The sequence below is a fragment of the Oncorhynchus gorbuscha genome, linkage group LG02 (assembly GCF_021184085.1).
Source record: "Oncorhynchus gorbuscha isolate QuinsamMale2020 ecotype Even-year linkage group LG02, OgorEven_v1.0, whole genome shotgun sequence".
Taxonomy (NCBI): Eukaryota; Metazoa; Chordata; class Actinopteri; order Salmoniformes; family Salmonidae; genus Oncorhynchus; species Oncorhynchus gorbuscha.
In genome coordinates this window covers 56,548,143-56,574,700 of record NC_060174.1, presented here as the reverse complement: position 1 = coordinate 56,574,700, position 26,558 = coordinate 56,548,143, and the positions used below count along the sequence as shown (strand labels likewise).

Here is a 26,558-nt window from a genome sequence, read left to right as displayed (position 1 = left end):
ATGTGAAGCTTCAAAGTTGATATGTTGAATTTCTACACAGCTGGATCGCCTATTTTTACTGAAACAATCAATTACTGTAAGTATTTAGCCTAAGGACATAAAGTAACAGCAGCATAATAACATAGTAACGCACAAAAAAATGGGACCTGAGGCTCCCTAGCTTTTCACCACTTCTATGAAGCCACACTGATGCTTACCTAACTTAACACTGAAGGGACGAGCAGGAGAGAGAATAAGATAAGTTTATACCCCTTACAAACCAAGACGAAAACCTGCCAACTTTAGCATGCTGGCAACTTTTTTCCGTCTTTTCTATGTATCTGTCTGAAAGGTTTTGCTGGTATCAAAGCCCAAACTTTTATTGCCCCCAACCGACCTAGTTATAATTGCGGTAAAATTCTGCCTACGGCTTGGTATCATATAAATGTACCCATAAAGCTGATGCAGCATTAGCACAAATTACATTTTAAATATTCTATTGTTGTCAGACATCACACTTGTTCTTGTCAATCACAAAGCTTCACAGAAATGCTTTTAATGCATTTATTCTCTCCATTTAAATGTGTGTAGTTCTGTCCTTGAGATGTTCTAGTATATTGTCACAGAAATGCTTTGGCATTTAGCCTGGGGGAATGCACACTGCAATTTCATATATTTTAAACAAATATTTGACAGGTAACTATTTAAATGCTCTTATATTTATCTTGTTAATGATAGCTTGATCTGCATGTTTTCAACTTAGCCTATTAGCGATGTGTAGTTTATCTGTCTTCAGCCAAAATAGCCCATGTGGACTGGGGAATTTGAAAAGAGAGCAGGTGCACGATGGGGTAATCACATCTAGCATGGATCAGAAAATGTTTTCTCAAATCCAGGTTAGATTTTTTTGTTTAACATGATCGGAAAGAGCAGATTTATTGTTTTTTATAAAAATGAGGACATGGGCTGTTTCAAAATACTACTTTTAAATTAGCCTAGGCTATATGACAGCGGTTCCATATATTCCATGGCATTCAAGTTGTGTGGGAAAAATATGATTTATATTTTATATTACATTATATCTAAAATATGCGTGTTGACTGTGATCAAGGCAGGGGAATCTAATTGTCTTGTCTGTTTAATGAACAAGAGAAGAACTATTGATTTCATTTGCATAGCTCAGCCTTGTAGCCTAAAGGTTGCACAGACCAGTGACATAGTTAAACTCAAAATATATAATTTTATTTTGAAAATACATGTTATTAGTCTTTTGTTAGTCATGACCTGACTAAATGAATTAGTAATACAGTTAATGGAAACACTTACCGAGTGATGCAAATGCTTCCACACAGGTGTGGTTCCTGTGTCAATTAAGCAATTAACATACCATCATGCTTAGGCTCATATATAAACATGCTGGGCAGGCCATTATTTTGGCTACCATGGCTATGCCCTCATAGGATGCCCCCATCATCAGGGCACGAGTGGTCACTGAATGGTTTGAAGAGCATGAAAACCAATGCAAATCATGTATACCATGGCCATCTCAGTCACCAGATCTCAAGCCAATTAAACTCTTATGGGAGATTCTGGAGCGGCGCCGAAGACAGCGTTTTCCACCACCATCAACAAAAACACCAAATAATGGAAATTCTCATGGAAAAGGGGTGTCACATCCCTCCAAAAGAGTTTTGGACGCTTGTAGAATCTTGTAGAATCTATGCCAAGGTACATTGAATCTGGTCCTTCTGTAGCTCAGTTGGTAGAGCATGGCGCTTGTAACGCCAGGGTAGTGGGTTCGATTCCTGGGATCACCCATACGTAGAATGTATGCACACATGACTGTAAGTCGCTTTGGATAAAAGCGTCTGCTAAATGGCATATATTATTATATATAATCTGTTCTGGCTCGTGGTGGCCCATGCCCTATTAAGATACTTTATGTTGGGGTTTCCTTTATTTGGGCAGTTACAGTACCTGTAGATGTCTTTGTGATGGTGTATATTCAATGGATTTATTAGACGCCCACCCACATCGACACACCCCTACCACACTCAATGTGCTAGCATGCTTACGGGATATGGTCAGGTTAACTCTTTTATAGGGTGGTATCAGTGGTCAGGGTGGGAGTCAGACAGGAGGGTGGACGCACGGCTCCATCGGCAGTTTGGCACTCCTCTATCTATGACTGTTGGCAACTCTGTGAACTATGTATTCAACACGTGTGACACTCTCTCTGTGGTTACTTTGTAAACAGGAAGCTGAAGAGTAAAAATCACATGTTGAGGAAGGAATCAACAAACCTATTCATGTTAGTGTAACTATATTCAATGTGAAGGGTGAGCTCATTATTTATTTGCTTTTAATGACTCATGCATGAGCGAAGTTGGCTACTTTCTTAATTTTGTGTAGTTAAGTTGAAGGCCTTTAAAAATGATATTGTGTTCTTGAAGAGAACAGTAGGAACAACATGAAATGTAACATTTAAAGTATTATGTTCATGAATTGCAATAATTATTGCAGAGAAAAACATGTTGCAGTGGCCTATCATTTAACAAACTGTACAGTATGACTTTTTTTACAGACATGAAAGAGGAATTAATCCATGTCTGCCGCACGGTGGGGATCTACCACGCCTTCACAGCCAATCGCGTGGCCCGTCACTGACACACATCCCGTTCTCTCACACGCACAACGGGACAGACAAGAAGACGGACAAGTGTTCTCTCCACATTTTACACCAAAAAAGTAAGTATTTGTTTATTTGTGGGGTTATTAGATATTAGTTAATATTAGACAAAGTCACGAGGTATTTTGATAACTCTAATGATAGCCAGGACGCTATATAGTATGGCTAGCTAGTTTACATTTCTGAATAGAGCTAAAGTTATCTGGTTTATAACTGAGCCATACGCTGTAGCTGTAGCTAGCTATTAGTCATTTACTGTGAATAACATTTGATAGGGAAATGTGCTAGGCAAAGTGGAACTTCCCATCACATCCCGAAGTTATGGACAGCTGTCAAGCCTCAGGTTGATAGAGAAACGACGAGTGAGTGCTATGCGCCCTGGTTGAATTTGGTGATTAGAAAGAAAGTTGTATGAACATTTTCTCTCTGGCTGTATGAATAACGTTAGCTACAATACAATAACGTTTGGTCGATTTGTGAAGTTCACACTTCTTGCATTGAATAGCTGACACAATCTATAAATTGTGTTTTTTTCCTTTGCTTTGGCCTTGGTCTTGAGAGATGGACCCATGAATGTTGTAGCTCCTGGCTTGGTGCAATACAACTTGGTGTAAACGGATTCTGTGTCCATGTGCATCCTCCATTTTTCCTGTGAGCTGACAGTTGTTGTTAAACGGAGAACGCTGGGGACCCATAACATAATACTAAAATATTTAACCCCAGAGGGAGGGCTGTACCATGCGAGGGTAATGGACTCACAGATGTGAATATTATGGACGTGACCAAAATAGAAAAACATGTTTTAACGTTTTAACGCCTTTAATCGGTTTTCCGTTCAAACGTTGAGAAAATTCCTAAAATTCCACATTCACTATGCATAATCTGGTCCTATTTCGTATGACCGCTAGGGGGCAATTAAGTTCTATCAACACTTAGAAAAAAGGTTTCCAAAAGGGTTATTCTGCTGTCCCCATAGGAGAACCCTTTTTGGTTCCAGGTAGAACATTTTATTTTCTAAGAGTACCACAGCCATAGGCTGAATTTAATCTGAAACCAAACAATTGGCCATTAAGCCCTTTATAAAGTGGCCACTTGCTGTTGTGTTCAATAGTGATCACTTGAGTCTGCAAGTGTTTTGGCCAAAATGAGCATTGAGACATTGCACACTCCACTTCCCAACTGACACTTCCATTTGTGTCAGTTGGAAGACAATCCATTTGCGAGCATTGTGTTCCGCTACCTGTCTTGTGCATGACTCACTCACTATGAAACACGGGCACTGGGGCAAAACGAAGCATCAGCTGATTTAGCTTGTTGTAGCCTGGCTGCTGCTAGCTAGCTTCAATGACAAACACATGGATTGAATTTTAGCTAGCTAGCTAAGGATGTTGGGCACTGCACACATACATTTGTCACTTATTTACAATAGTTTGACAACTTGCTGAGGAAGTTGTGGACATGTTCCCAGCAGTCAGTCAGGACTTCAGCTTGTTTCCAAAGCACCAACTGCTTCATTGTAACGTTGAGTCAGCTAAAAGCACAACGTAGCAGCAGACTCCACAGGGGCAGAGCAGGCTGTTCGCTGCTGTCGCTTTGCCTTTCTGTATAATTTTTCCAGCTTAACGACGATGATGTGCGGTGTGCTATAATAATAATTTGAAAGATGCACATCGCCTAACGTTACAGCATTGTTGCATTACATGTTGACCAGACCGCGCGTGCGTCCGTCCATGTTGATTTTGTCCTCCCATACCATACGCAATCAGGTGGTTGAAATATCAAAACCAACTCTGAACCAACTACATTAATTTTGGGACAGGTCGATAAGCAAACATTTATGGCAATTTAGCTAGCTAGCTTGCTGTTGCTAGCTAAATTTCCCTCGATCCTGACTAGTCTCCCAGTCCCTGGCGCTAGGGAGCCAATCAGCTAATGTTAGCTAATTGGCTAACAGTACACTAGCTTGAAATGGAACCACTTTCTGTCAAAATTGGAAAAGTGTAATATCTGAAAAGTAGCTAGCTAGACTATCTATCATGCATGATGGACGCATCTTCTTGTCATGGATGCCATGCCACGGTTGCCCTTGGATTGAAGACGTAATCCGGAGACGGAGGTGTTTTCTCCTTCTCTTTAGCTATCATACTCTAATTCCACTGATTTCAAAACTCAATCCTCCAGAATATGGAGAGCAACACATATGCAGCTCCATTACTTGATACATTTTTTAAAAAGGTTCGTTCAACAGGATTACCAACACAGACTGACCAGCTCAAATAGACAGAAGCCATCTATATGGCAGACGAATCCTCTCTCGGCAAGTCCAGCCCACTCATTATCTCAGCCAATCATGGCTAGTGGGAAGGTTGCCAACTTTTTCTGTAGCTTAACCAACAAGGCTCTTAATTTAACAATTTTATTCATATTTACAGATGGCATACAAGTTTGTTATTAAAGGCACATGAAAGTTCACATGTTCCAGAAGGCATTTCTGCTAAAAAACGCATTTTGATACAAATAAACGTTCAAATGGCTCTCCTGTGAAGTCGTGACTTGCAACATACGCCTGGTTTCCTTGAATCGCGTCACACGTCTACCACTTTGTGGAGCCGTTAGAAATGTTAATGATAGCCTAACCATTTTCAGGTAGATGGGAAGGCAATTAAAAGGTAACACAGTAGCTTATGCCTGGCAGAATAATGATTATTTGCATTAATCCAGTGGCCATTTGTTTTGAAAACTCCATCACATGTGCGCTACAGAAACACCTCCAGCCAAACACAACTTTCTGGATTGGGCGCACCTGAATAAAAGGGTAAGCATTTTTGTGGACTTAGATCATCCCATTTTGTTGTTTAAAAAAAAAAAGGTTTATTTGGTATCGTTTTGATATCGAGTATTGTTCTTTCAATTCTGCCCTCTAGAGGATTTAACAGAAAAGAACACACGGCACTTTGAAATTGGCAATAAATACATATTGCACTTCTCATTTCTGTGAATGTCCAAATCAATGTAAGAACTGGTGTTCAACTCAGGGTTTCCGTTAGCTGGTAATAGCCTGATTTTGGCCCCCCCCAAAATAGAAAAACTGATAAGTAAAATTGCCGCCTGACAATTAAGAACAAAAAATACCATTACGAAATAATGCTTTTTAGCCTATTCATTTACTTAAATACCAGTCGATGGAAATACATTTGACAGGTCATGCTTATCGGTCTATAGGGTAATTAGCATAATTTTGTGAAGTTAAATTGGCGCGTGAGTGTACAGTATATTCGTTATGTATCTTATTTATCACATGCGTACAGCATACAGATACAGAGCCTTTGAGCGGAAAATATGTCAGCATCTCAAACACCAAATGCACAGACAATGGTAGGCATGCTTCATCAGCACGTCACACACCACTTTGCAAGGAGCTGGAGGTAGTATGAAAACATATACTTAATTGTTTGAAACCTGAACGTTTTGCTACCATGCTTTAAAGTAGCCTAGCCAAAATCCGACCATATCCGTGGAGGAAATTATTTTATATAAACTTTCTTTTATTTCTTTCACAATCCTATAGTCATATTAGCAACCCATGCTAATTTTTGCATAAAGATTTCCCTTTCTACATTTCTAACGGATATTTTCATCTGTCACACTGTTCATAGACTTCAGTACAGGACAGGGGTTGAGGTGTTCATAGACTTCAGTGCAGGACAGGGGTTGAGGTGTTCATAGGCTTCAGTGCAGGACAGGGGTTGAGAGGTTCGGAGGCTTCAGTGCAGGACAGGGGTTGAGGTGTTCATAGACTTCAGTGCAGGACAGGGGTTGAGGTGTTCATAGGCTTCAGTACAGGACAGGGGTTGAGGTGTTTAGATGCTTCAGTGCAGGACAGGGGTTGAGGTGTTCATAGGCATCAGTGCAGGACAGGGGTTGAGGTGTTTAGATGCTTCAGTGCAGGACAGGGGTTGAGGTGTTCATAGGCATCAGTGCAGGACAGGGGTTGAGGTGTTCATAGACTTCAGTGCAGGACAGGGGTTGAGGTGTTCAGAGGCTTTAGTGCAGGACAGGGGTTGTGGTGTTCATAGGCTTCAGTGCAGGATAGGGGTTGAGGTGTTTAGATGCTTCAGTGCAGGACAGGGGTTGAGGTGTTCATAGGCTTCAGTGCAGGACAGGCTCATCATGGATGGAGGGTGTAGGAGAAGAGCTCAACTCTTCTACTGAGGGCAGGACAGGATTTCACTGGGAAGACAAAAAACTAACACAACACACTGTAAATACAAAAAGCATATACATTCCATTACAGCAGCGCCACCATAGGTTTGGTCAAAAAGTTTCTCCATGAAGTTAAACTCAGACATCTCAGAATTCACAAAGTCTAACACAGACTGCCATCTTGCACACTTGACACATTGATGTAGCCTGTTAAATGTTCCTGGATAAAGCCCTGATCATCCACATACCTAAATGATAACTGCGAGCAGACTGGTTGCACCATTGGTCCCAGAGTGGTGGGGCAATTCTTACTTCCTGGGGCCTGGAGTTTTTTCATTTTCTTGCCCTATAAGGTATGACAGTGATTAATCAGTTGTACATGTTTTGCACGGGCCATTATAGGACCAGTTTTTCTAATCAGGTCACATGGTTTTAAAAACCTCCTGGAAAAAACTCCAGCATGGTCAGATAATAGGTCTGGGACAGGTAGCATATCCGGTGAACGGGTCAGGGTTCCATAGCCGCAGGCAGAACAGTTGAAACTGGAGTAGCAGCACGACCAGGTGGACTGGTCAGGTCCTCCGAGAGAGAGAAAGAAAGAGAGAAAGAGTGAATTAGAAAGAGCATACTTAAATTCACACAGGACACCGGATAAGACAGGAGAAGTACTCCAGATATAACAAACTGACCCTAGCCCCCCGGCACGTAAACTACTGCAGCATAAAAACTAGAGGCTGAGACAGGAGGGGTCAGGAGACACTGTGGCTCCATCCTATGATACCCCCGGACAGGGCCAAACAGGAAGGATGTAACCCCACCACTTTGCCAAGCACAGCCCCCACACCACTAGAGGGATATCTTCAAACACCAACTTACCATCCCGAGACAAGGCCGAGTGTAGCCCACAAAGATCTCCGCCACGGCACAACCCAAGGGGGGGCACCAACACATTGCTAACAATAATGAAAATGTCTGCAGTTTCTACTGGTCATTGTTTTCAGGCTGGTTATATTGGTGCTAGCTAGGTACAAAGCTAAAGCTAGCTACCCCAGATGTTGCGGTCGGACATATAATGCTTTCTAGCCAACTGTATTGTAAACACATCATTTGTGGCAGGTGTTTGCTTGCAGACTTTTTTGTACAGCTTTGAAAATTCTACTGATAGTAGTGGTGGAGCTTGGCTTGCATGTGCAAATTCAGCACACACAACATTCTATAATAGTGTTATTTGACATGTCAAATTAAAAGCTTATTTATCTCATCAAATAGTGTTATTGTCAAATAGTGTTAAAATAGTGTTATAGTATAGTATGTCGTGAAGCTAATAGCAGTGACTCTATTACTGTGTAACTCCGGTAGGGCAACATCTGAACAATAGCGCACTTGGTAATGTGTGTACTGGTGCTCGACCAGTCGCTAAAGCCAACATCACCCACAACGGAGAACGGTTGATTGTCAAGGGCAATGAATTCCATTATCTTGGAATTAATGGATTTTGCTTTTGAGTTGTCTCACTGAAAAGATCTTACTCTTTCAAATGACTGCTCGATCCACACAGCAGACATTGTGGGCTAGGTTCGGAATGCTGTGTTGCACGTGAAGCGCAAACGTTTACGTGGTGTCATTACGTCCTGTACCTACATTATATAGGTATGCACGTTAGCTTAGACATCGGTTTTTAACATTGCCGTTAAACTAGACATCGGGGCTATACCGATGTTGGCATTTTTAGCTAATATCATCCGATTCCGATATGTTCACCGATGTATTGTGCATCCCTATTTTGTACACCTAGTGTATGTAAAAACAAAAAAGTGCCTTCTCCCAACTGCTGTTTTCAGATCTCTCCACAAGTTTTCAGATCTGGACTCATTGCTGGCCACTTCAAAACAGTCCAGCGTTTTGTCTTTAACCAATCCCGGGTGCTTTTCGAGGTGTGTTTGGGTCATTGACCTTATATGGAGACCGAGCTTTCGGGAAACTTGTGTCCGACATTGCGCTCCAAAATGCCTTGGTATCAGTGGAGGCTGCAGAGGGGAAGACAGCTCATAATAGTGGATGGAACTGAGCAAATGGAATGGCATCAAACAAATGGAAACCATGTGTTTGATGTTGTTGATACCTTTCCACTTATTTCGCTCCATCCATTATCACATGCCCGTCAAGGTACCACCAACCTCCTGTGCTTGGTATTCTCCTGATTTCAAGGAACCCATTTCCAGAGGCAGCAAAGCAACCCCAAAACATCTCTGAACTTCCTACATATTTGACTGTAGGGAAGGTGTTCTTTTCTTTTAGGGCTTTATTTTGTTTTCTTTAGAAATAGAGATGGTGTGCTTTTCCAAAAATATGTAAATTGCCGTCAGCCTTTCTTCTGTCTCTCTCTCTCAGTAATGGGGTCCTCCTGGGTCTCCTACCATATAACCCCTTTTCAAAAAAAATACATGCCCTCCTAAAACTGGTTAGAACTCCAGTTCAGTTTGTGATATTAAGATTCTAACAATGACTGTGTGTTATATCAACATATTTAGAAGAAGTCAAGGACAGAGGGTGCCATGACTTTAAAAATGGCAGAGTAATAAGATCATTTGATTAATGAGCAGTCCAAATGGCTGCTTTAGTGGTTCTAGTGTTAGTTTATGTGCTTTGTGTAGTAGACTATAGTATCTGCTGCTACTGTACTTAGGCCTACTTGTTTTTATGTGCTTGACTAGGATATCTGGTTCTGATCAATCCTGTTCTTACACGTTAATAATGTGAGGGAAGATGCTGGAGAGGAGAAGCAAGGCTTGAAAAGCCTGACGATCCCACTGAGGTGTGAGAGCTCTCGACGAGCCGGCTGAAGCATGACGGGTGCCTATAGAGGCAAGAAAACCTCTTGAGCCAGCTAAGACATGGAATCCCGACGAGCCAGCCGAGGCACTCTCGGTTCCATTGGCGACGGCACCCAGACACAACGTCAGCAACAAAAACAAAAAAACTAAAGTTCCCTCATGCTTCACATATTGGTGTCAGCATTCTGTGAGGGCAGATGCTGGAGACGAGAAGCAAGTACAGGGAGTGAACATTTAATGAAACTCGGACATGAAACAGAACACGGACAGCGTCTGGACAGGGGAACAGGTAAACGACAATAATGCTGATGCGGGGAACACATGGAGGAACAGACAGAGATAGATGGGGCAATCAACAAGGTGAAGGAGTCCAGGTGAGTCCAATGAGCTCTGATACGCGTAATGATGGTGACAGGTGTGCGTAATGAATTGCAACCTGGCACCCTCGAGCGCCAGAGAGGGAGAGCGGGAGCAGGTGTGACAAATAATTAGGTCTATGTAATGTGTGTGTGTGTGTGTGTGTGTGTGTGTGTGTGTGTGTGTGTGTGTGTGTGTGTGTGTGTGTGTGTGTGTGTGTGTGTGTGTGTGTGTGTGTGTGTGTGTGTGTGTGTGTGTGTGTGTGTGTGTGTGTGTGTGTGTGTGTGTGTGTGTGTGTGTGTGCTGTATCTGGTCTGAGTGTGAGACTCAAACTGTGAGACTCACTAGGCTACTGATATTCCATGGGGTTACTCGGCATGCAAAATCACTTGTAGATCAATGACTATCAACACAATTACATGCTTAGTTTGACATTGAAGGAGAGGACGCATCAGTCGTCACTTTAGGTATTTTCAGAAAGTAGAAAGAAAGTAATGAACAAAACATTTTAGTGAATTGGCAATGCCTAACAGATTTAATTGATTTTCTGACCAATGCGTTCTACATTTGGATCGGTTTGCGGTCCGCAGACTGATGCATTCTGAAGTTAAACATTTGAATCTGCGACCAGTATGGGTGAATCCCTACACTCTGTAAAAAGAGATTGTTGTTGCTGTTATCTAGAAGTGGAGATGACAGTAGAATTGCTATATAGGCTCTAACACAGGACTTGGGGATATTAAGGACTGGAGGTGAAACACCACTGCAGGGATAGGCAGTATACCCCCTGTAATTGAATTATGCCAATGTGCTTTCATTAATTGAAAACCCTTAATCTATTTTATGAGAATTTGTAAGATTCTTGTTTGTATAAAATAGACGGAGACCAGTCTTTTTAATAATAGGCAACAGAATTTATTCTCGGAGCGCGCTGCCACTTCACCACGAGCAACAGTTTATATACAAATCATGACGTCATTTCATTGTTTTAACAGAATCCCCTCCTCTCGACCGGAACAAAGGTGAAAAGTTCATTCTAACTTACTAACACACTCCCAGGTAACTTTTGACCCCTCAACATTATCGATCACCACTGAGCTGACAGTTCTAATTAACAGAAAACTTAGGAATGCACTCACTGTCTTATCTAAAACCCCAGAGCTCAGTTCCGTAGGTTCAACCATAGGTTAACGACCTTATCTGTTTACACAGTCCACAACCCATTAGTTTCTTCCTAGTTGGAATGGTATTCATTAACTTTAATTACTCCTCGTCTGTGTCACACAATCCCATCGTATGAACTTATATTGTTAATCAGATATAATAAAACAGAATATAAGTTTACTTAGTTACAGTTCCATTTAAAATGATTTTTTTCAGTCATTTAATCATATCTTTCCCAACAGTCACTCAAGGAGAGCAAGTTGTTGCTCGACCTCGGAGTCGGGCACTTACCGACAAGTTGCAGTTTACTCTGTCTGCATGGTTAGATGCAACAGGACAATGATGCTGCTATTCACTTTGCTTCTCATTATAAATCTGCAAGTGTTCTATTATTACGCTATTTGTTTGTGTATCTTACTGACTACAAACAGATAGTTTGTATTTTCTTAGCAAGTTATGGCTAAAATAAATAGTGTTAGCTGGCTAGCTAAATGTACTCAGAGTCAGCGCAAACATAGCTAGGCTCATAACAGTGCTGATGTAGGCTTAGATCAGCATTTTGTTTGCTCAACTACATCTTCTAAATCAGAGAGGAATAGGCTAGCATTAATATGTTAGCTAGCTAGCTACATGAAGTTAAGAGAAAACTAAAATATAACATCTAATTAGGATCAGCTGGGAAACACTGACCAACATTTTGGTTCCTAACCTGTCACAATAATTCATCCCAGGCTTTTTCATTTGTTGTCATTCGTTGTCATGCTTTCCTCATGGCTACCCCAACCCCGGCCAACAGCTAGGCAGCTACTTGCCCGAGCCCCCCCAGCGTCTCGTTCACCCAAATTCAGATAGAAGATGTTCTGAAAGAGCTGCATAACCTGGACCCGTACAAATCAGCTAGACTAGACAATCTGGACCCTCTCTTTCTAAAATGATCCACTACCATTGTTGCAACCCCTATTACTAGTCTGTTCAACCTCTCTTTCGTATCGTCCGAGATTCCTAAAGATTGGAAAGCTGCCGCGGTGATCCCCCTCTTCAAAGGGGATGACACTCTAGACCCAAAAGGTTACTGACCTATATCAATCCTGCCCTGCCTTTGTAAAGTCTTTGAAAGCCAAGTTAATAAACAGATCACTGAGTATTTACAATCCCAGCGTACCTTCTCTGCTGTGCAATCCGGTTTCCGAGCTGGTCACGGGTGTACTTCAGGCACGCTCAAGGTACTAAACGATATCATAACTGCCATTGATAATTGACAGTACTGTGCTGCCGTCTTCATTGACCTGGCCAAGGCTTTCGACTCTGTCAATCACCGGATTCTTATCGGCAGACTCAACAGCCTTGGTTTCTCGAATGACTGCCTCGCCTGGTTCAGCAACTACTTCTCAGATAACAATTCAGTGTGTCAAATCCTGTTGTCCGGAACTCTGGCAGTCTCTATGGGGGTACCATAGGGTTCAATTCTCGGGCCGGCTATTTTCTCTGTATATAGCAACGATGTCGCTCTTGCTGTGGGTGATTCCCTGATCCACTTAATTGTGCAAATCCCGCGAGTTTTGACCCTTTGGGAGGCGAAAGAGTGGGTGTCGCAAGAAAATACCTGGTGACTAGAGCGCGCTTTTAGAACAGACCTTCCTTTGTTCCAGAATGCCTGAGAAGAAGCATGATTGTCCAATAGATTTGAGAATTGTTTTGTACGTTTAGAACATCCTAAAGCTTGATTCTGCACTTAGTTTGACCAGTTTAGTCGACATATAATATGTAATTTTGACGTTTTGATGCGCAACTGTTCGGGACCAGAAGTAATTTTGGATGCATTTCAGCTGGAACTCCTAGTATATGCTACTATAAATTCACACAAACTAAAACCAAACGTTATATTAGGTAAGTATGACTCCTTCCACTACATTCTGATCGAAGACCATCAAAGGTAAGGGAATATTTATGTTGTAATTTTGTATTTCTGTTGACTCCAAAATAGCGGAGAAATATTGCTTACGTCTGAGCGCCGTCTCAAATTATTACATAGTGAACGAATTCTGTAACGTTAAAAATAAATGTGGCACAGCGGTTGCATTACGAAGCAGTGTATCTTTCTAACTATATGTAGAACATGTATATTTAGTCAAAGTTTATGATGTTTATTTCTGTTATCTGGCGGTGCTATCTATAATTTCTCCGGACATTTTTGAGCATTTTCTGAACATGGCGTCAATGTAAACGGATATTTATGGATATAAATTGCATATTATTGAACAAAAACATAAATGTACTGTGTAACATGTCCTTTTACTGTCATGAAGATTTTCAAAAGGTTAGTGAATCATTTTTCTTTGATTGCATCTTTTGTTCGACAAAATGGCTGTATATCGTCTGTGTCTTTGGTGGTGGTTTGACATAAATATGTGCTATGTTTTCGCCGTAAAACATTTTAGAAATCTGACACGCTGGCTAGATGAACAAGGTGTTTATCTTTCATTTGAGCTATTGGACTTGTTAATGTGTGGAGGTTAAATATTTCTAAGAATATTTTTGCATTCTGTGCACCACTGTTTCAGTTGAGCGGGGGTGTGGTACCCCTTGGGGAACCTGTACCGTCAACAGGTTAATGCAACCGCTGTGTCAGATTTCAAAAAAGCTTTACCGAAAAAGCACACCGTGCCATAATCTGAGTACGGCACTCAGAGACCAAAACAAGCAATGAAGATATCCGCCATGTTGTGGAGTCAACAGAAGTCAGAAATCGTATTATAAATATTCACTTACCTTTGATGATCTTCATCAGAATGCACTCCCAGGAATGCCAGTTCCACAATAAATGTTTGTTTTGTTCGATAAAGTCCATAATTTATGTCCAAATACCTCCTTGTTGTTCGCGCGTTTAGTTCAAAAATCCAAATTCACGACACGCAAGCCAGACAAAAAGTTAAAACAATTCCTCTACAGTTCGTAGAAACATGTCAAACGATGTATAGAATCAATATTTAGGATGTTTTTATCATAAATCTTCAAAAATGTTTCAACTGGAGAATTCCTTTGTCTTTAGAAATGCAATGGAACGCAGCTACCTCTCACGGATGCGCGCCTGACCGAGCTCATGGCCTTATGGCAGACCCCTTACTCAATCAGCTCTTATTCAATTCAATTCAATTCAATTCAAGGGCTTTATTGGCATGGGAAACATGTGTTAACATTGCCAAAGCAAGTGAGGTAGACAACATACAAAGTGAATATATAAAGTGAAAAACAACAAAAATTAACAGTAAACATTACACATACAGAAGTTTAAAAACAGTAAAGACATTACAAATGTCATATTATATATATATATATATATATACATACAATGTACAAATAGTTAAAGGACACAAGATAAAATGAATAAGCATAAATATGGGTTGTATTTACAATGGTGTTTGTTCTTCACTGGTTGCCCTTTTCTCGTGGCAAAAGGTCACAAATCTTGCTGCTGTGATGGCACACTGGAATTTCACTCAAAAGATATGGGAGTTTTTCAAAATTGGATTTGTTTTCGAATTCTTTGTGGATCTGTGTAATCTGGGGGAAATATGTCTCTCTAATATTGGGCAGGAGGTTAGGAAGTGCAGCTCAGTTTCCACCTCATTTTGTGGGCAGTGAGCACATAGCCTGTCTTCTCTTGAGAGCCATGTCTGCCTACGGCGGCCTTTCTCAATAGCAAGGCTATGCTCACTGAGTCTGTACATAGTCAAAGCTTTCCTTAATTTTGGGTCAGTCACAGTGGTCAGGTATTCTGCCGCTGTGTACTCTCTGTGTAGGGCCAAATAGCATTCTAGTTTGCTCTGTTTTTTTGTTAATTCTTTCCAATGTGTTAAGTAATTATCTTTTTGTTTTCTCATGATTTGGTTGGGTCTAATTGTGCTGTTGTCCTGGGGCTCTGTAGGGTGTGTTTGTGTTTGTGAACAGAGCCCCAGGACCAGCTTGCTTAGGGGACTCTTCTCCAGGTTCATCTCTCTGTAGGTGATGGCTTTGTTATGGAAGGTTTGTGAATCGCTTCCTTTTAGGTGGTTGTAGAATTTAACGGCTCTTTTCTGGATTTTGATAATTAGTGGGTATCGGCCTAATTCTGCTCTGCATGCATTATTTGGTGTTTTACGTTGTACACGGAGGATATTTTTGCAGAGTTCTGCGTGCAGAGTCTCAATTTGGTGTTTGTCCCATTTTGTGAAGTCTTGGTTGGTGAGCGGACCCCAGACCTCACAACCATAAAGGGCAATGGGCTCTATGACTGATTCAAGTATTTTTAGCCAAATCCTAATTGGTATGTTGAAATTTATGTTTCTTTTGATGGCATAGAATACCCTTCTTGCCTTGTCTCTCAGATCGTTCACAGCTTTGTGGAAGTTACCTGTGGCGCTGATGTTTAGGCCAAGGTATGTATAGTTTTTTTGTGTGCTCTAGGGCAACAGTGTCTAGATGGAATTTGTATTTGTGGTCCTGGTGACTGGACCTTTTTTGGAACACCATTATTTTGGTCTTACTGAGATTTACTGTCAGGGCCCAGGTCTGACAGAATCTGTGCATAAGATATAGGTGCTGCTGTAGGCCCTCCTTGGTTGGTGACAGAAGCACCAGATCATCAGCAAACAGCAGACATCTTATTCTCTCCCCCTTCACAGTAGAAGCCTGAAACAAGGTTCTAAAGACTGTTGACATTTAGTGGAAGCCCTAGGAAGTGCAATATGACACTGTATATTGTATAGGCAAAGACTTGAAACCTACAAACCTCAGATTTCCCACTTACAGGTTGGATTTCTTCTGCCATATGATTTCTGTTATACTCACAGACATCATTCAAACAGTTTTAGAAACTTCAGAGTGTTTTCTATCCAAATCTACTAATAATATGCATATCTTAGCTTCTGGGCCTGAGTAGCAGGCAGTTTACTCTGGGCACCTTATTTATCCAAGCTACTCAATACTTCCCCTCATTCCATAAGAAGTTAAACATCTCAAAATCAAATCTAGAATCGGCTTTATATTTAGCAACAAAGCATCCTTCACTCACGCCGCTAAACTTACACGAGTAAAAAACTGACTATCCTACCGATCCTCGACTTCGGCTATGTCATCTACAAAATAGCTTCCAATACTCTACTCAGCAAACTGGATGCAGTCTATCACAGTGCCATCCATTTTGTTACCACCCACCACTGCGACCTGTATGCTCTAGTCGGCTGGCCCTCGCTACATATTCGTCGCCAGACCCACTGGCTCCAGGTCATCTATAAGTCTATGCTAGGTAAAGCTCCGCCTTGTCTCAGCTCACTGGTCACGATAACAACACCCACCCGTAGCACGCACTCCAGCAGGTATATCTCACTGATCGTCCCCAAAGCCAACACCTCCTTTGGCCGCCTTTCCTTCCAGTTCTCTGCTGCCAGTGACTGGAATGAATTGCAAAAATCGCTGAACCTGGAGACTTATATTTCTCTCACTAACTTTAAACATCAGCTATCTGAGCAGCTAACCGATCGCTGCAACTGTACATAGTCCATCTGTAAATAGCCCACCCAATTTATTGCCTTACCCCCTCACGCCATTTGCACACACTGTATATAGACTTTTTTCTATTGTGTTATTGACTGTACGCTTGTTTATTACATGTTTAACTCTGTGTCGTTGTTTGTGTCACACTGCTTTGCTTTATCTTGGCCAGGTCGCAGTTGTAAATGAGAACTTGTTCTCAACTAGCTTACCTGGTTAAGTAAAACAAATAAAACAAATAAAAAGTAGCCTTCATCTAACCTAACTGTTTCTTTCTCTCAGTTGCAGAGTCGTAACCATGGGGAAGGGATGCATCACGGCAACTAAGTACTTCCTGTTCCTCTTCAACCTCCTCTTCTTTGTAAGTGACATCACCACCTTCAGCCCTAGCCTGCTATCTATGTCAATGGATATCTACGTCAACCCCAGCCACTTTGCATCAAATCCATCTGACTTAAGAGAATATTACTCTGTGTATAGAATCGGCTAGTTATTGAAGATCATTCATAGAAAATGTGTGTCTCCAGTGCCCACTGACCAGTTTCTGTTTGCTGTTCTTTCCATGTTGTTCCTGTTTTCATTATCATTTGAATATGGTAGGCAGTTTATTGAAATATCCCAGGGATTAGCAGAGTACGTGTTACTTTCCAAAGTGATAAGTGTTGTAGTACTGTACTGTAGCAACACAGTCAGAACTGGTGGTTTTCATCTTCTAACCTTTATTTAGAAAGGTAGGAAATACCATTGAGGTCAAAAGACTTCACCTGGCAGAGACTTCACTCTTCAAACGCAACCTACAAGTGTGTTTGATCAAAACCCAGACAGTCCATCCTGAAACTGACACAACAGCTCCTATATTAAACCTTCACTGATGATGTCCAACCTGACTCTTTACCTCCTTTCCAATTTACTCACTGTGTGTCTGTGTGTAGTAAATGTGACTCAGGCTTTTGATGTGAACACTCACCGCCCTTAATCGAAAGCATCTGTGGACAGAGGCTAGTAGTGGACTGCATAGTACTAGTTTATATGGACCTAATGAGTTTGAAACAGACCCTCTAGTCTAAATGAAGAGTTCTCAATTTCCATTTCCAAGCCAAGGGAAAGTGGTGAATTAGGAACCTCTCATCTTTTGGGTTGACCTCCCCCCACTACCAGACATGGTCCCTATAAACTCCACACTGCACTTTAGGCTACATTTTTACATTTGAGTTATTTAGCAGACACTGATATCCTGAGAGACTTACAGGAGCAATTAGGGTGAAGTGTCTTGTTCAAGGGCACATTGACACATTTTTCATGTTGTCAGCTCAGAGATTCAAACCAGCGACCTTTCAGTTACTGGCCCAACGCGTTAACCGCTAGGCTACACTTTATTGACTCGTTACCAAATAATTGGCAGATAATCTGGCTGTCTAACACATCCGTTCGTTGCTGGAGGTGAGTGTCAGAAAAGGACGTGGTCTGGACCGGAAATGAAAATGAAACAAGAAACTCTGATCCAGACCTGGCTCCTCTATTGGCTAGTTCCCTTTCAGAACTTTTCAATCTGGCCCTTTATGTGTTAGGTTAGTCTGAATGGGAGGTCTCCGACGGATCTGTTACAGTAGAGAAGGTGTGGTGTAGACCAGTGGTTGCTAACCTTTTTTGAACCGTGGCACACCTTGATGGGATATAAAAATTCTACGGCACCTAGCATTTTTTGATTAATTAATTTCATGGTAATGACCTCCATCTCATCTAATTCATACTGCAAAATCATACATGTTCTCTTAAGATGTAGTTTATAGAGAGGTTTTATTTAAACTATTTTTCCTTACTCATGATGATTAATTTGTGTGTACCCCTTTAAGAGAGTCTCACGAAACCATACTAGAAGTCATTTTCTTTTGCTCCGGTAAAATAGGTCTTTAGTTTTGAACGGTTTGAGCTAGAGAGAGGTTTTTTTCTGCATTGTAAAGGTGCAACCATGGACACAAAGCCATACTCTGTTTATTTCTATGTCAGAGCCTGTGGTACAGCTAAGCCGAGCCACTTGCTAATAGTTCTCCCAGGTAAAGTAAAATGATACAAACGATACCAATGTAACAACAGGCTGAGTGCACCAGACTTGAAAAATAAGAGAGAAAGAGAGGGAGCAGACATACTATCATTTCTTATTTTAGAGACAGACCGCTTTTCAAGTTGTCTCGATTTGATATCTCACTGATCTGGTTTGCAATGAGCCCAACATTTTCAGTAAGAATCTACCTGCCTCTATTGTATTGTACTGGTCCAGGACAATTGTTGCTATCTGGCTCTATGGACCATGAAAATGAGTGCCACCTTGTAACTCAATTCCTTTTCCCTCTGTAGATCTTTGGAGCATTGATCATGGGCTTTGGACTGTGGGTTCTCCTGGATAACCAGAGCTTCATCGCAGTTCTGCGTAAGTAAGAACACAGGCACACCCTTTGTGATCTTGCCTGATAGTTGTTGATACTGTCTATCTTTGCTCAAGTGTTCTATGCACAGGAGAAGCCAAAAGTAGAGATTGGAAATTGTGCTTGTCAGATCCCAAAGTGTTACTACTGTTACTACCTCAATCCATGTCCAATCCTAAACCCTTAGCCCAGTCTGTACAGTTAAAGTGGCTCTCATCTTACTTGTCTCATTCCCACAAACACCAACTCAAGGGAAGAGGGCCATAAGTTAAGAGCAGATGTAAGCACTAAAACAAAAATGTGACCCACAACTGATAGATAGCGTATGGTACTCTCAACCACTAGAAACAGCTATCTGGTTCGGCAGGCATGCATGCTCACACACATGCATGCGCAAATGCAAACACATACAGGCGGAAGTGACAGATCACTAGCGATAGGTTGGTGATTAACATCTTAAGTAGTTTCATACTGTGTTAGAGGATGACAGCTTACTTCAACCCTACTAACTTTGCCGTTCACACACAGCATGTCACCTTATTTCCTATATTGTCTCCATATGTGCCCGACCACCTTAATTTGGTGTTATGTAGTAACATTTGAAACTGTGTTTTTTGCATTGGATAAAAGCAGAGACACAGGGCTACAAAATGGTTTATGTTACGCTGTATTTGAGGAACAATGGGGAAGTAATTCTGCTTTGAACGTTGATAAACGTGTAATCTCACTTTTGAGAAAATGTCCCTTGAATGATTTGGTACCTACTGGAGAGCTCTTCTTTGTCTACACCCATTGTTCACACCCTCTTAAGCCAGCCCCACCCATTTCTTTAAGGATTCACATGTGAGGTTATGTGCTACACAGTGAGTAGTGTAGTAAAGATTAAGACTAAGAGGTAAAAGTAATAGCCTACAATAAGGAAAAATTCCAGTCAAACAGATAAAAATATTTTATAAATATTAGATGACACTTGTCTAAATTGATGGCTCATGTAAAAGAAATGCTATAATCCCACAGCCACATCTTGTTAAGTGGATGGGTCTCTACAGAAGGAGTAAACGGTAAAGCGAAATGGTTACTTGCATAGTAGCAATATCAAAAAGAGATAGTGTCAATATAAAGAAAAAAAATAACAATAAAGAAAAAAATAACAAGTGTCAATGCCAGTAGAAAAAAAAAAATATTTATAAATATTATGTTCAAGAACAATATCAATAACGATATCAGTGATGTATGAGGTAGTTATATGCATACAATCAATGGAAAAGTGGTTGAGCAGCAGGATACATTTTTTTAATTGTAGTAGCAACGTATGGCATGTGTGTTAGGAGAGAGTCATGTGAATAGAGGCACTGCAGATAGTGTTGATGACTGGGAACTCACTCCAAGTCCAAACCACGCATGAACAAGGGAATCTATATTCGGAGAGCCTGTTTCTGTGCTGCCATTGACTTTGGTGCAGGGCATGTGATGTCCATAGCCTCTTTGTCACAAAACTCCCTGATCTTGTCAAAAATATATGTTTGTCTAGCTGTGTCCAGTCAAGGTGGTTGCTTGTACAGGCTGACCATCAATGGGAGGAAGGATGTCAGCATTGCGCAGCAGCTAAAACCTGGTCACGACTGAGTCCGAATGCTCCTTGGAGACAACAATACCAGGCTCCAGAGCATCGAAACTGTAAAACAGGAAATAACAAAAAAATTGAGAGGACATTACAACCTTGCGTAACATCAATTCATCTCCCAAGTTTAGATAAGAAGAATAACCTCATACAATGCAGTGAAAATAATATTCACCTGAAGTGCTGGTACTGCTTGATCTGTGGCAGTGGCCTGCACTACGAACTCAGGTGTTGTTGCAAGCTTTCCACCAGGAAGTGAATGTCCAGACTATGGTGGAGTTTGTGCATGGTCCGCCAGGCACAATACCAGAGCACAAACTTTTTCTTGTTTTGACCACTGCAGACCGACTGCTCACTGTAAACAATTGCTTGCTTGAGCCAGCTCTCTTTTTGATGGGAGGCATTAGATCATTCTCCTTGTATGACTGGTGGAGGAGAGTCAGGTGTGTTCTACTGATGCTGAAAGTCAAATTCCAGATACAAATATTTTAACATTATAATACAATAGATAGCCGTAATCACCATCATACACACCTGTCTAACTTGATGGGTCATGTCATCAATCCGATCTTTTGTTTAGATATGCTAGTTAAACAATGAACCATAATCCTAATCCATAGAGTACTAGCAATACAAATTGATTGTCATAGCTAGCTAAAGTTAACCAAATAAAGTTCAATGTTAGCTAGTTCCTGTCTAGCTAACATTTGGCTACAACTAACTAGCAATGCAAATGTATTTCTAAGATAATATTACTCCACAGATCCTACACATAATGTTAGCTAGCGAGCCAGCCACCTAGCTTCAGCTAGCTCGCTAACAATAAACTTTAACTTGCAATAAAAACAACTTTCTGACAAAATTAGATACAGTTGAGGTCGGAAGTTTACAGACACCGTAGCCAAATACAGTTAAACTCAGTTTTTCACAATTCCTGACATTTAATCCTAGTAAAAATTCCCTTGTCTTAGGTCAGTTAGAATCACCACTTTATTTAAAGAATGTGAAATGACAGAATAATAGTATTCCCGGTTGAAATTGTTTAACTTGGGTCAGACTATTCGGGTAGCCTCCCACAAGCTTGCCACAATAAGTTGGGGGAATTTGGGCTATTTCCTCCTGACAGAGATGGTGTAACTGAGTCAGGTTTGTAAGGCCTCCTTGCTCGCACACGCTTTTTCAGTTCTGCCCACACATTTTCTATAGGATTGAGGTCAGGGCTTTGTGATGGCCACTCCAATACCTTGATTTTGTTGTCCTTAAGTCATTTTGCCACAACTTTGGAACTATGCTTGGGGTCATTGTCCATTTGGACGACCCATTTTTGACCAAGCTTTAACTTCCTGACTGATGTCTTGAGATGTTGCTTCAATATATCCACATATGTTCCGCCCCATGATGCCATCTATTTTGTGAAGTGCACCAGTCCCTCCTGCAGCGAAGCACCCCCACAACATGATGCTGCCACACCCGTGCTTTTACGGTTAGGATAGCGTTCTTCGGCTGGCAAGCCCCCTTTTTCCTCCTAACATAACGATGGGCATTATGGCCAAACAGTCCAATTTGTTTGTCATCAGACCAGAGGACATTTCTCCAAAAAGTACGATCTTTGTCCCAATGTGCAGTTGCAAACCGTAGTCTGGGTTTTTTTTATGGCGGTTTTGTAGCAGTGGCTTCTTATTTGCTAAATGGCCTTTCAGGTTATGTCGATATAGGAATGGTTTTAATGTGGATATAGATACTTTTGTACCTGTTTCCTCCAGCATCTTCACAAGGTCCTTTTCTGTTATTCTGGGATTGATTTGCACTTTTCGCACCAAAGCACATTCCTCTCTAGGAGACAGACAGCGTCTTCTTCCTGAGCGGTATGACGGCTGCGTGGTCCCATGGTGTATATACCTGCGTACTATTGTTTGCACAGATGAACATGGTACCTTCAGGCATTTGGAAATTGCTCCCAAGGATGAACCAGACATGTGGAGGTCTACAATTGTTTTTTTCTGAGGTCTTCTGAGGTCTTCTGAGGTTTTTCTGAGGTCTGTCAAGCAAAGAGGCACCGAGATTGAAGGTTGGCCTTGATGTACGTCCACAGGTACACATGCAATTGACTCAAATGATGTCAATTAGCCTATCAGAAGCTAAGTAAACTTCTGACCCACTGGAATTGTGATACAGTGAATTATAAGTGAAATAATCTGTCTGTAAACAATTGTTGAAAAAATTACTCTGTCATGTACAAAATAGATGTCCTATCCGACTTGCGAAAACTATAGTTTGTTAAGTTCTTTAGGATAGGGGGCAGCATTTGGAATTTTGGATGAAAAGCATGCCCAAATTCAACTACCTGCTACTCATCCCCAGAAGATAAGATATGCATATTATTATTTTCATGTCCGGATGAAAAGTGTGTCCAAAGTAAACGGCCTGCTACTCTGGCTTAGAAACCAGGATATTCATATTATTAGTAGATTTGGCTAGAAAACACTTTGAAGTTTCTAAAACTGTTTGAATCATGTCTGTGAGTATAACAGAACTTATGTAGCAGGCGAAACCCTGAGGACAAACCATTCAGATTATTATTTTTTTACATCACCCTCTTTTCTATGGAAATCCAGATTTTAAGGGACTTGGTTGTGATGAAGAAGTACGGCCATCTTGAACGAGGGTCACTTCATGTGTACTGTTTGATAGATGACCAGAAAACATGCTTCAGTTTGTTGTCTTCCTGTATTGAACACAGATCATCCCGTCTTCAATTTAACGATGATTTATCTTAAAAAATACCTAAAGTTGTATTCTAAAAATAGTTTGAAATGTTTTGGCAAAGTTTACAGGTAACGTTTGAGATATTTTGTAGTCACGTTGCGCAAGTTGGAACCCGTGTTTCTCTGGATCAAACGTACCAAATAAATTGACATTTTGGATATATATGGACAGAATGAATCGAACAAAAGGACCATTTGTGATGTTTATGGGACATATTGGAGTGCCAACAGAAGAAGCTTGTCAAAGGTAAGGCATGATTTATATTTTTATTTCTGCGTTTTGTGTCGCGCCTGCATGGTTGAAATGTTCTCTCTTTTGCTTATGGAGGTGCTATCCTCAGATAATAGCATCGTTTGCTTTCGCCGAAAAGCCTTTTTGAAATCTGACATGTTGGCTGGATTCACAACACGTGTAGCTTTAATTTGGTATCTTACATGTGTGATTTCATGAAAGTTTGATTTTTATAGGAATTTATTTGAATTTGGCGCTCTGCATTTTCTCTGGCTTTTGGCCAATTGGGACGCTACCGTCCCACATATCCCAGAGAGGTTTTAACAAGAAATTTGTGAGGTGGTTGAAAAACATGTTTTAATGACTCCAACCTAAGTGTATGTAAACTTCCGACTTCAACTGTATGTATAATATCTGAATCTGTAGCTAGACTCTTATCCGTATACATGGATGAATGCTTCACAGCAGACTGCAAAACCCCTTTCATTAAATAACACGTCCTGTGTCATTTCTGTTTTGTTTGTAAATCTTGCTTGGCCCGTTGTGTCAAGTCACTCTGGTTCACATTGTCTGATTTCATTTTCAGAGTCAGAGAGAGTGAGCATGGTACGATTGTCCTCCTGAAAGTAATCCATCACAACTTTTTCCCACTGACCTTTGTCGATAGTGCCTGATAAATTCAGGGCAGCAATGTTAGAGACAAGTAGCAACACATTTGTAGTACTCCATGGCTAACGTTATATCTTTATAAAAAACTGCAGTAGAAAGGTTTATCGACTCATAACGAGCAGCTCATTTTATAGACAGAAGATGCTACACGGCAGACCAATCCGAAACTCATCTCTCGGCATGTCCAGCCCATTCATTATCTCAGCCAATCATGGCTAGCGGGAAGGTTCCTGACTTTTTCTGTGGCTAAATGGCACAGATGGCATTCACGTTTGTTATTAAGGCACATGAATGTTCAAATGTTCAAGAAGGCATTTCTGCCCGAAAACCCATTTTGATAAAAAATTAAAAAACATTAAAGTTGAAGCCTCTCCTGTGAAGTCGTGACTTGCGACATACGCCTAGTTTCCTGAAACGAGTCATATATGCAGGTACAAACACTTTGTACGCACGCGCAGAAGCAGACACGCGGACACATATGGTTAGATCTGTTTCAATACCTTACATGCCGTGTTAAGAGGTAGCAGATATCCCCACCATCTTTTCTGCTTTAGTGTTATTGGTTTCTTATAGACACTGCAAGTCAGTAGCAAGCCCAGTCTCAATCTGTAGCCTAAGGAGAGAGCAGGCCATCAAGGGAAACATGGATGGAAAACCACCTTTGGAGCTACAGAAGAGCATAAAGTTGATCCTCTCCCTTCAATGATTCTTCTTTTGATTTTCATCAGGAAGTCATACATATCCAACTTTCTATTTGAACTGCTCTTGGAAATGTACTTCTCTTGGCGTGTAGGATTTTTTTCCTGCATAACTCTGAACTTAATTCTAGTTGATTCCAACTCCGTCAACGAGTTGTATTGCTGGAGCGACCAGTGAGATCTCTCACAGAAGGTTAGGTGGAGTAGTAGATAGTCTATATTTAGTCTGGAGAGAGTATTAACTGGCCAGAACTGGAAGTGTTTCCCGGACCTCTCTTCCCTGTGACACACACGCACACGCACGCACGCACGCACGCACACACACACACACACACACACACACACACACACACACACACACACACACACACACACACACACACACACACACACACACACACACACACACACACACACACACACACAGAGAAACGTAACATGTTTCCCGGACCTCTCGGGCCTGGCCTGGGTCTTCCCTCCTCTCTTCCCTGTGGTCATCATTTTCCACTGGGTCTCCTTTAAAAAATATGACTCATCTCATGGGACTTCATGGCTAAATAAAGGCTAAATCAAATATACCACTGAGGGATGGAGATTCTGGAATCGGCATTTCCCTCTTGATGTTTTCCAAGGTCACTGAATATTGATTGATGCCTGCTGCTTAGCCTAGGCGATCATCCCTCTCTGCTGATCTAGGATCTGCCATATAATCGTATTCATTATAATCTAAAAGGTGTACCCAATCCTAAATCAGCACTACTAATATTCTGACACTCATTGTGAATATGGGATACTGAAGGACCATCTGTTCTGACCAAGGTCGGGTGTCCGGGACATAACACAAAGCACAGCACAGCCCTGGCCCCAGTCTCTTTATCATGCATTGTTTTTATTATCCAGCTGTTCTACAGATAGCTGAGATCCTGTATCCTCCCCCTATTCCCTCGGACCATACCCTTACCTTTTTCCCCCAGGACCCCCTTTTTCACATTGAAAAAAAATGCCCCCAACCTAAGATATACAGTGGGGAGAACAAGTATTTTTAATACACTGCCGATTTAGCAGGTTTTCCTACTTACAAAGCATGTAGAGGTCTGTAATATTTATCATAGGTACACTTCAACTGTGAAAGACGGAATCTAAAACAAAAATCCAGAAAATCACATTGTATGATTTTTAAGTAATTAATTTGCGTTTTATTGCATGACATAAGTATTTGATACATCACAAAAGCAGAACTTAATATTTGGTACAGAAACCTTTGTTTGCAATTACAGAGATCATACGTTTCCTGTAGTTCTTGACCAGGTTTACACACACTGCAGCAGGGATTTTGGCCCACTCCTCCATACAGACCTTTTCCAGATCCTTCAGGTTTCAGGGCTGTCGCTGGGC

At 41.2% G+C, this 26,558-nt stretch overlaps 2 protein-coding genes across 4 annotated transcripts in view; both read left to right on the top strand.

Moving 5' to 3' along the window:
• The window catches only part of LOC124005038 (tumor protein p53-inducible protein 11-like), a 132,470-nt gene extending 129,776 nt beyond the window's left edge, over positions 1–2,694 (top strand). For both annotated transcript variants that reach the window (XM_046313897.1, XM_046313905.1), the window contains exon 6: positions 2,564–2,694. In XM_046313897.1, the coding sequence (XP_046169853.1) occupies positions 2,564–2,646 (83 nt within the window). In that variant the 3' untranslated portion in view covers positions 2,647–2,694. The remainder of the gene's footprint in view (positions 1–2,563) is intronic.
• LOC124005028 (CD82 antigen-like) overlaps positions 2,670–26,558 on the top strand; it is a 44,394-nt gene continuing 20,505 nt past the window's right edge. The window contains exons 1-3 of one of the 2 annotated variants that reach the window (XM_046313875.1): positions 2,670–2,727; positions 17,038–17,116; positions 19,111–19,183. In XM_046313875.1, the coding sequence (XP_046169831.1) occupies positions 17,054–17,116; positions 19,111–19,183 (136 nt within the window). In that variant the 5' untranslated portion in view covers positions 2,670–2,727; positions 17,038–17,053. Of the gene's footprint in view, positions 2,728–9,585; positions 10,080–17,037; positions 17,117–19,110; positions 19,184–26,558 lie in introns of those variants that run through there. The other variant, XM_046313884.1, reaches the window with a different exon arrangement.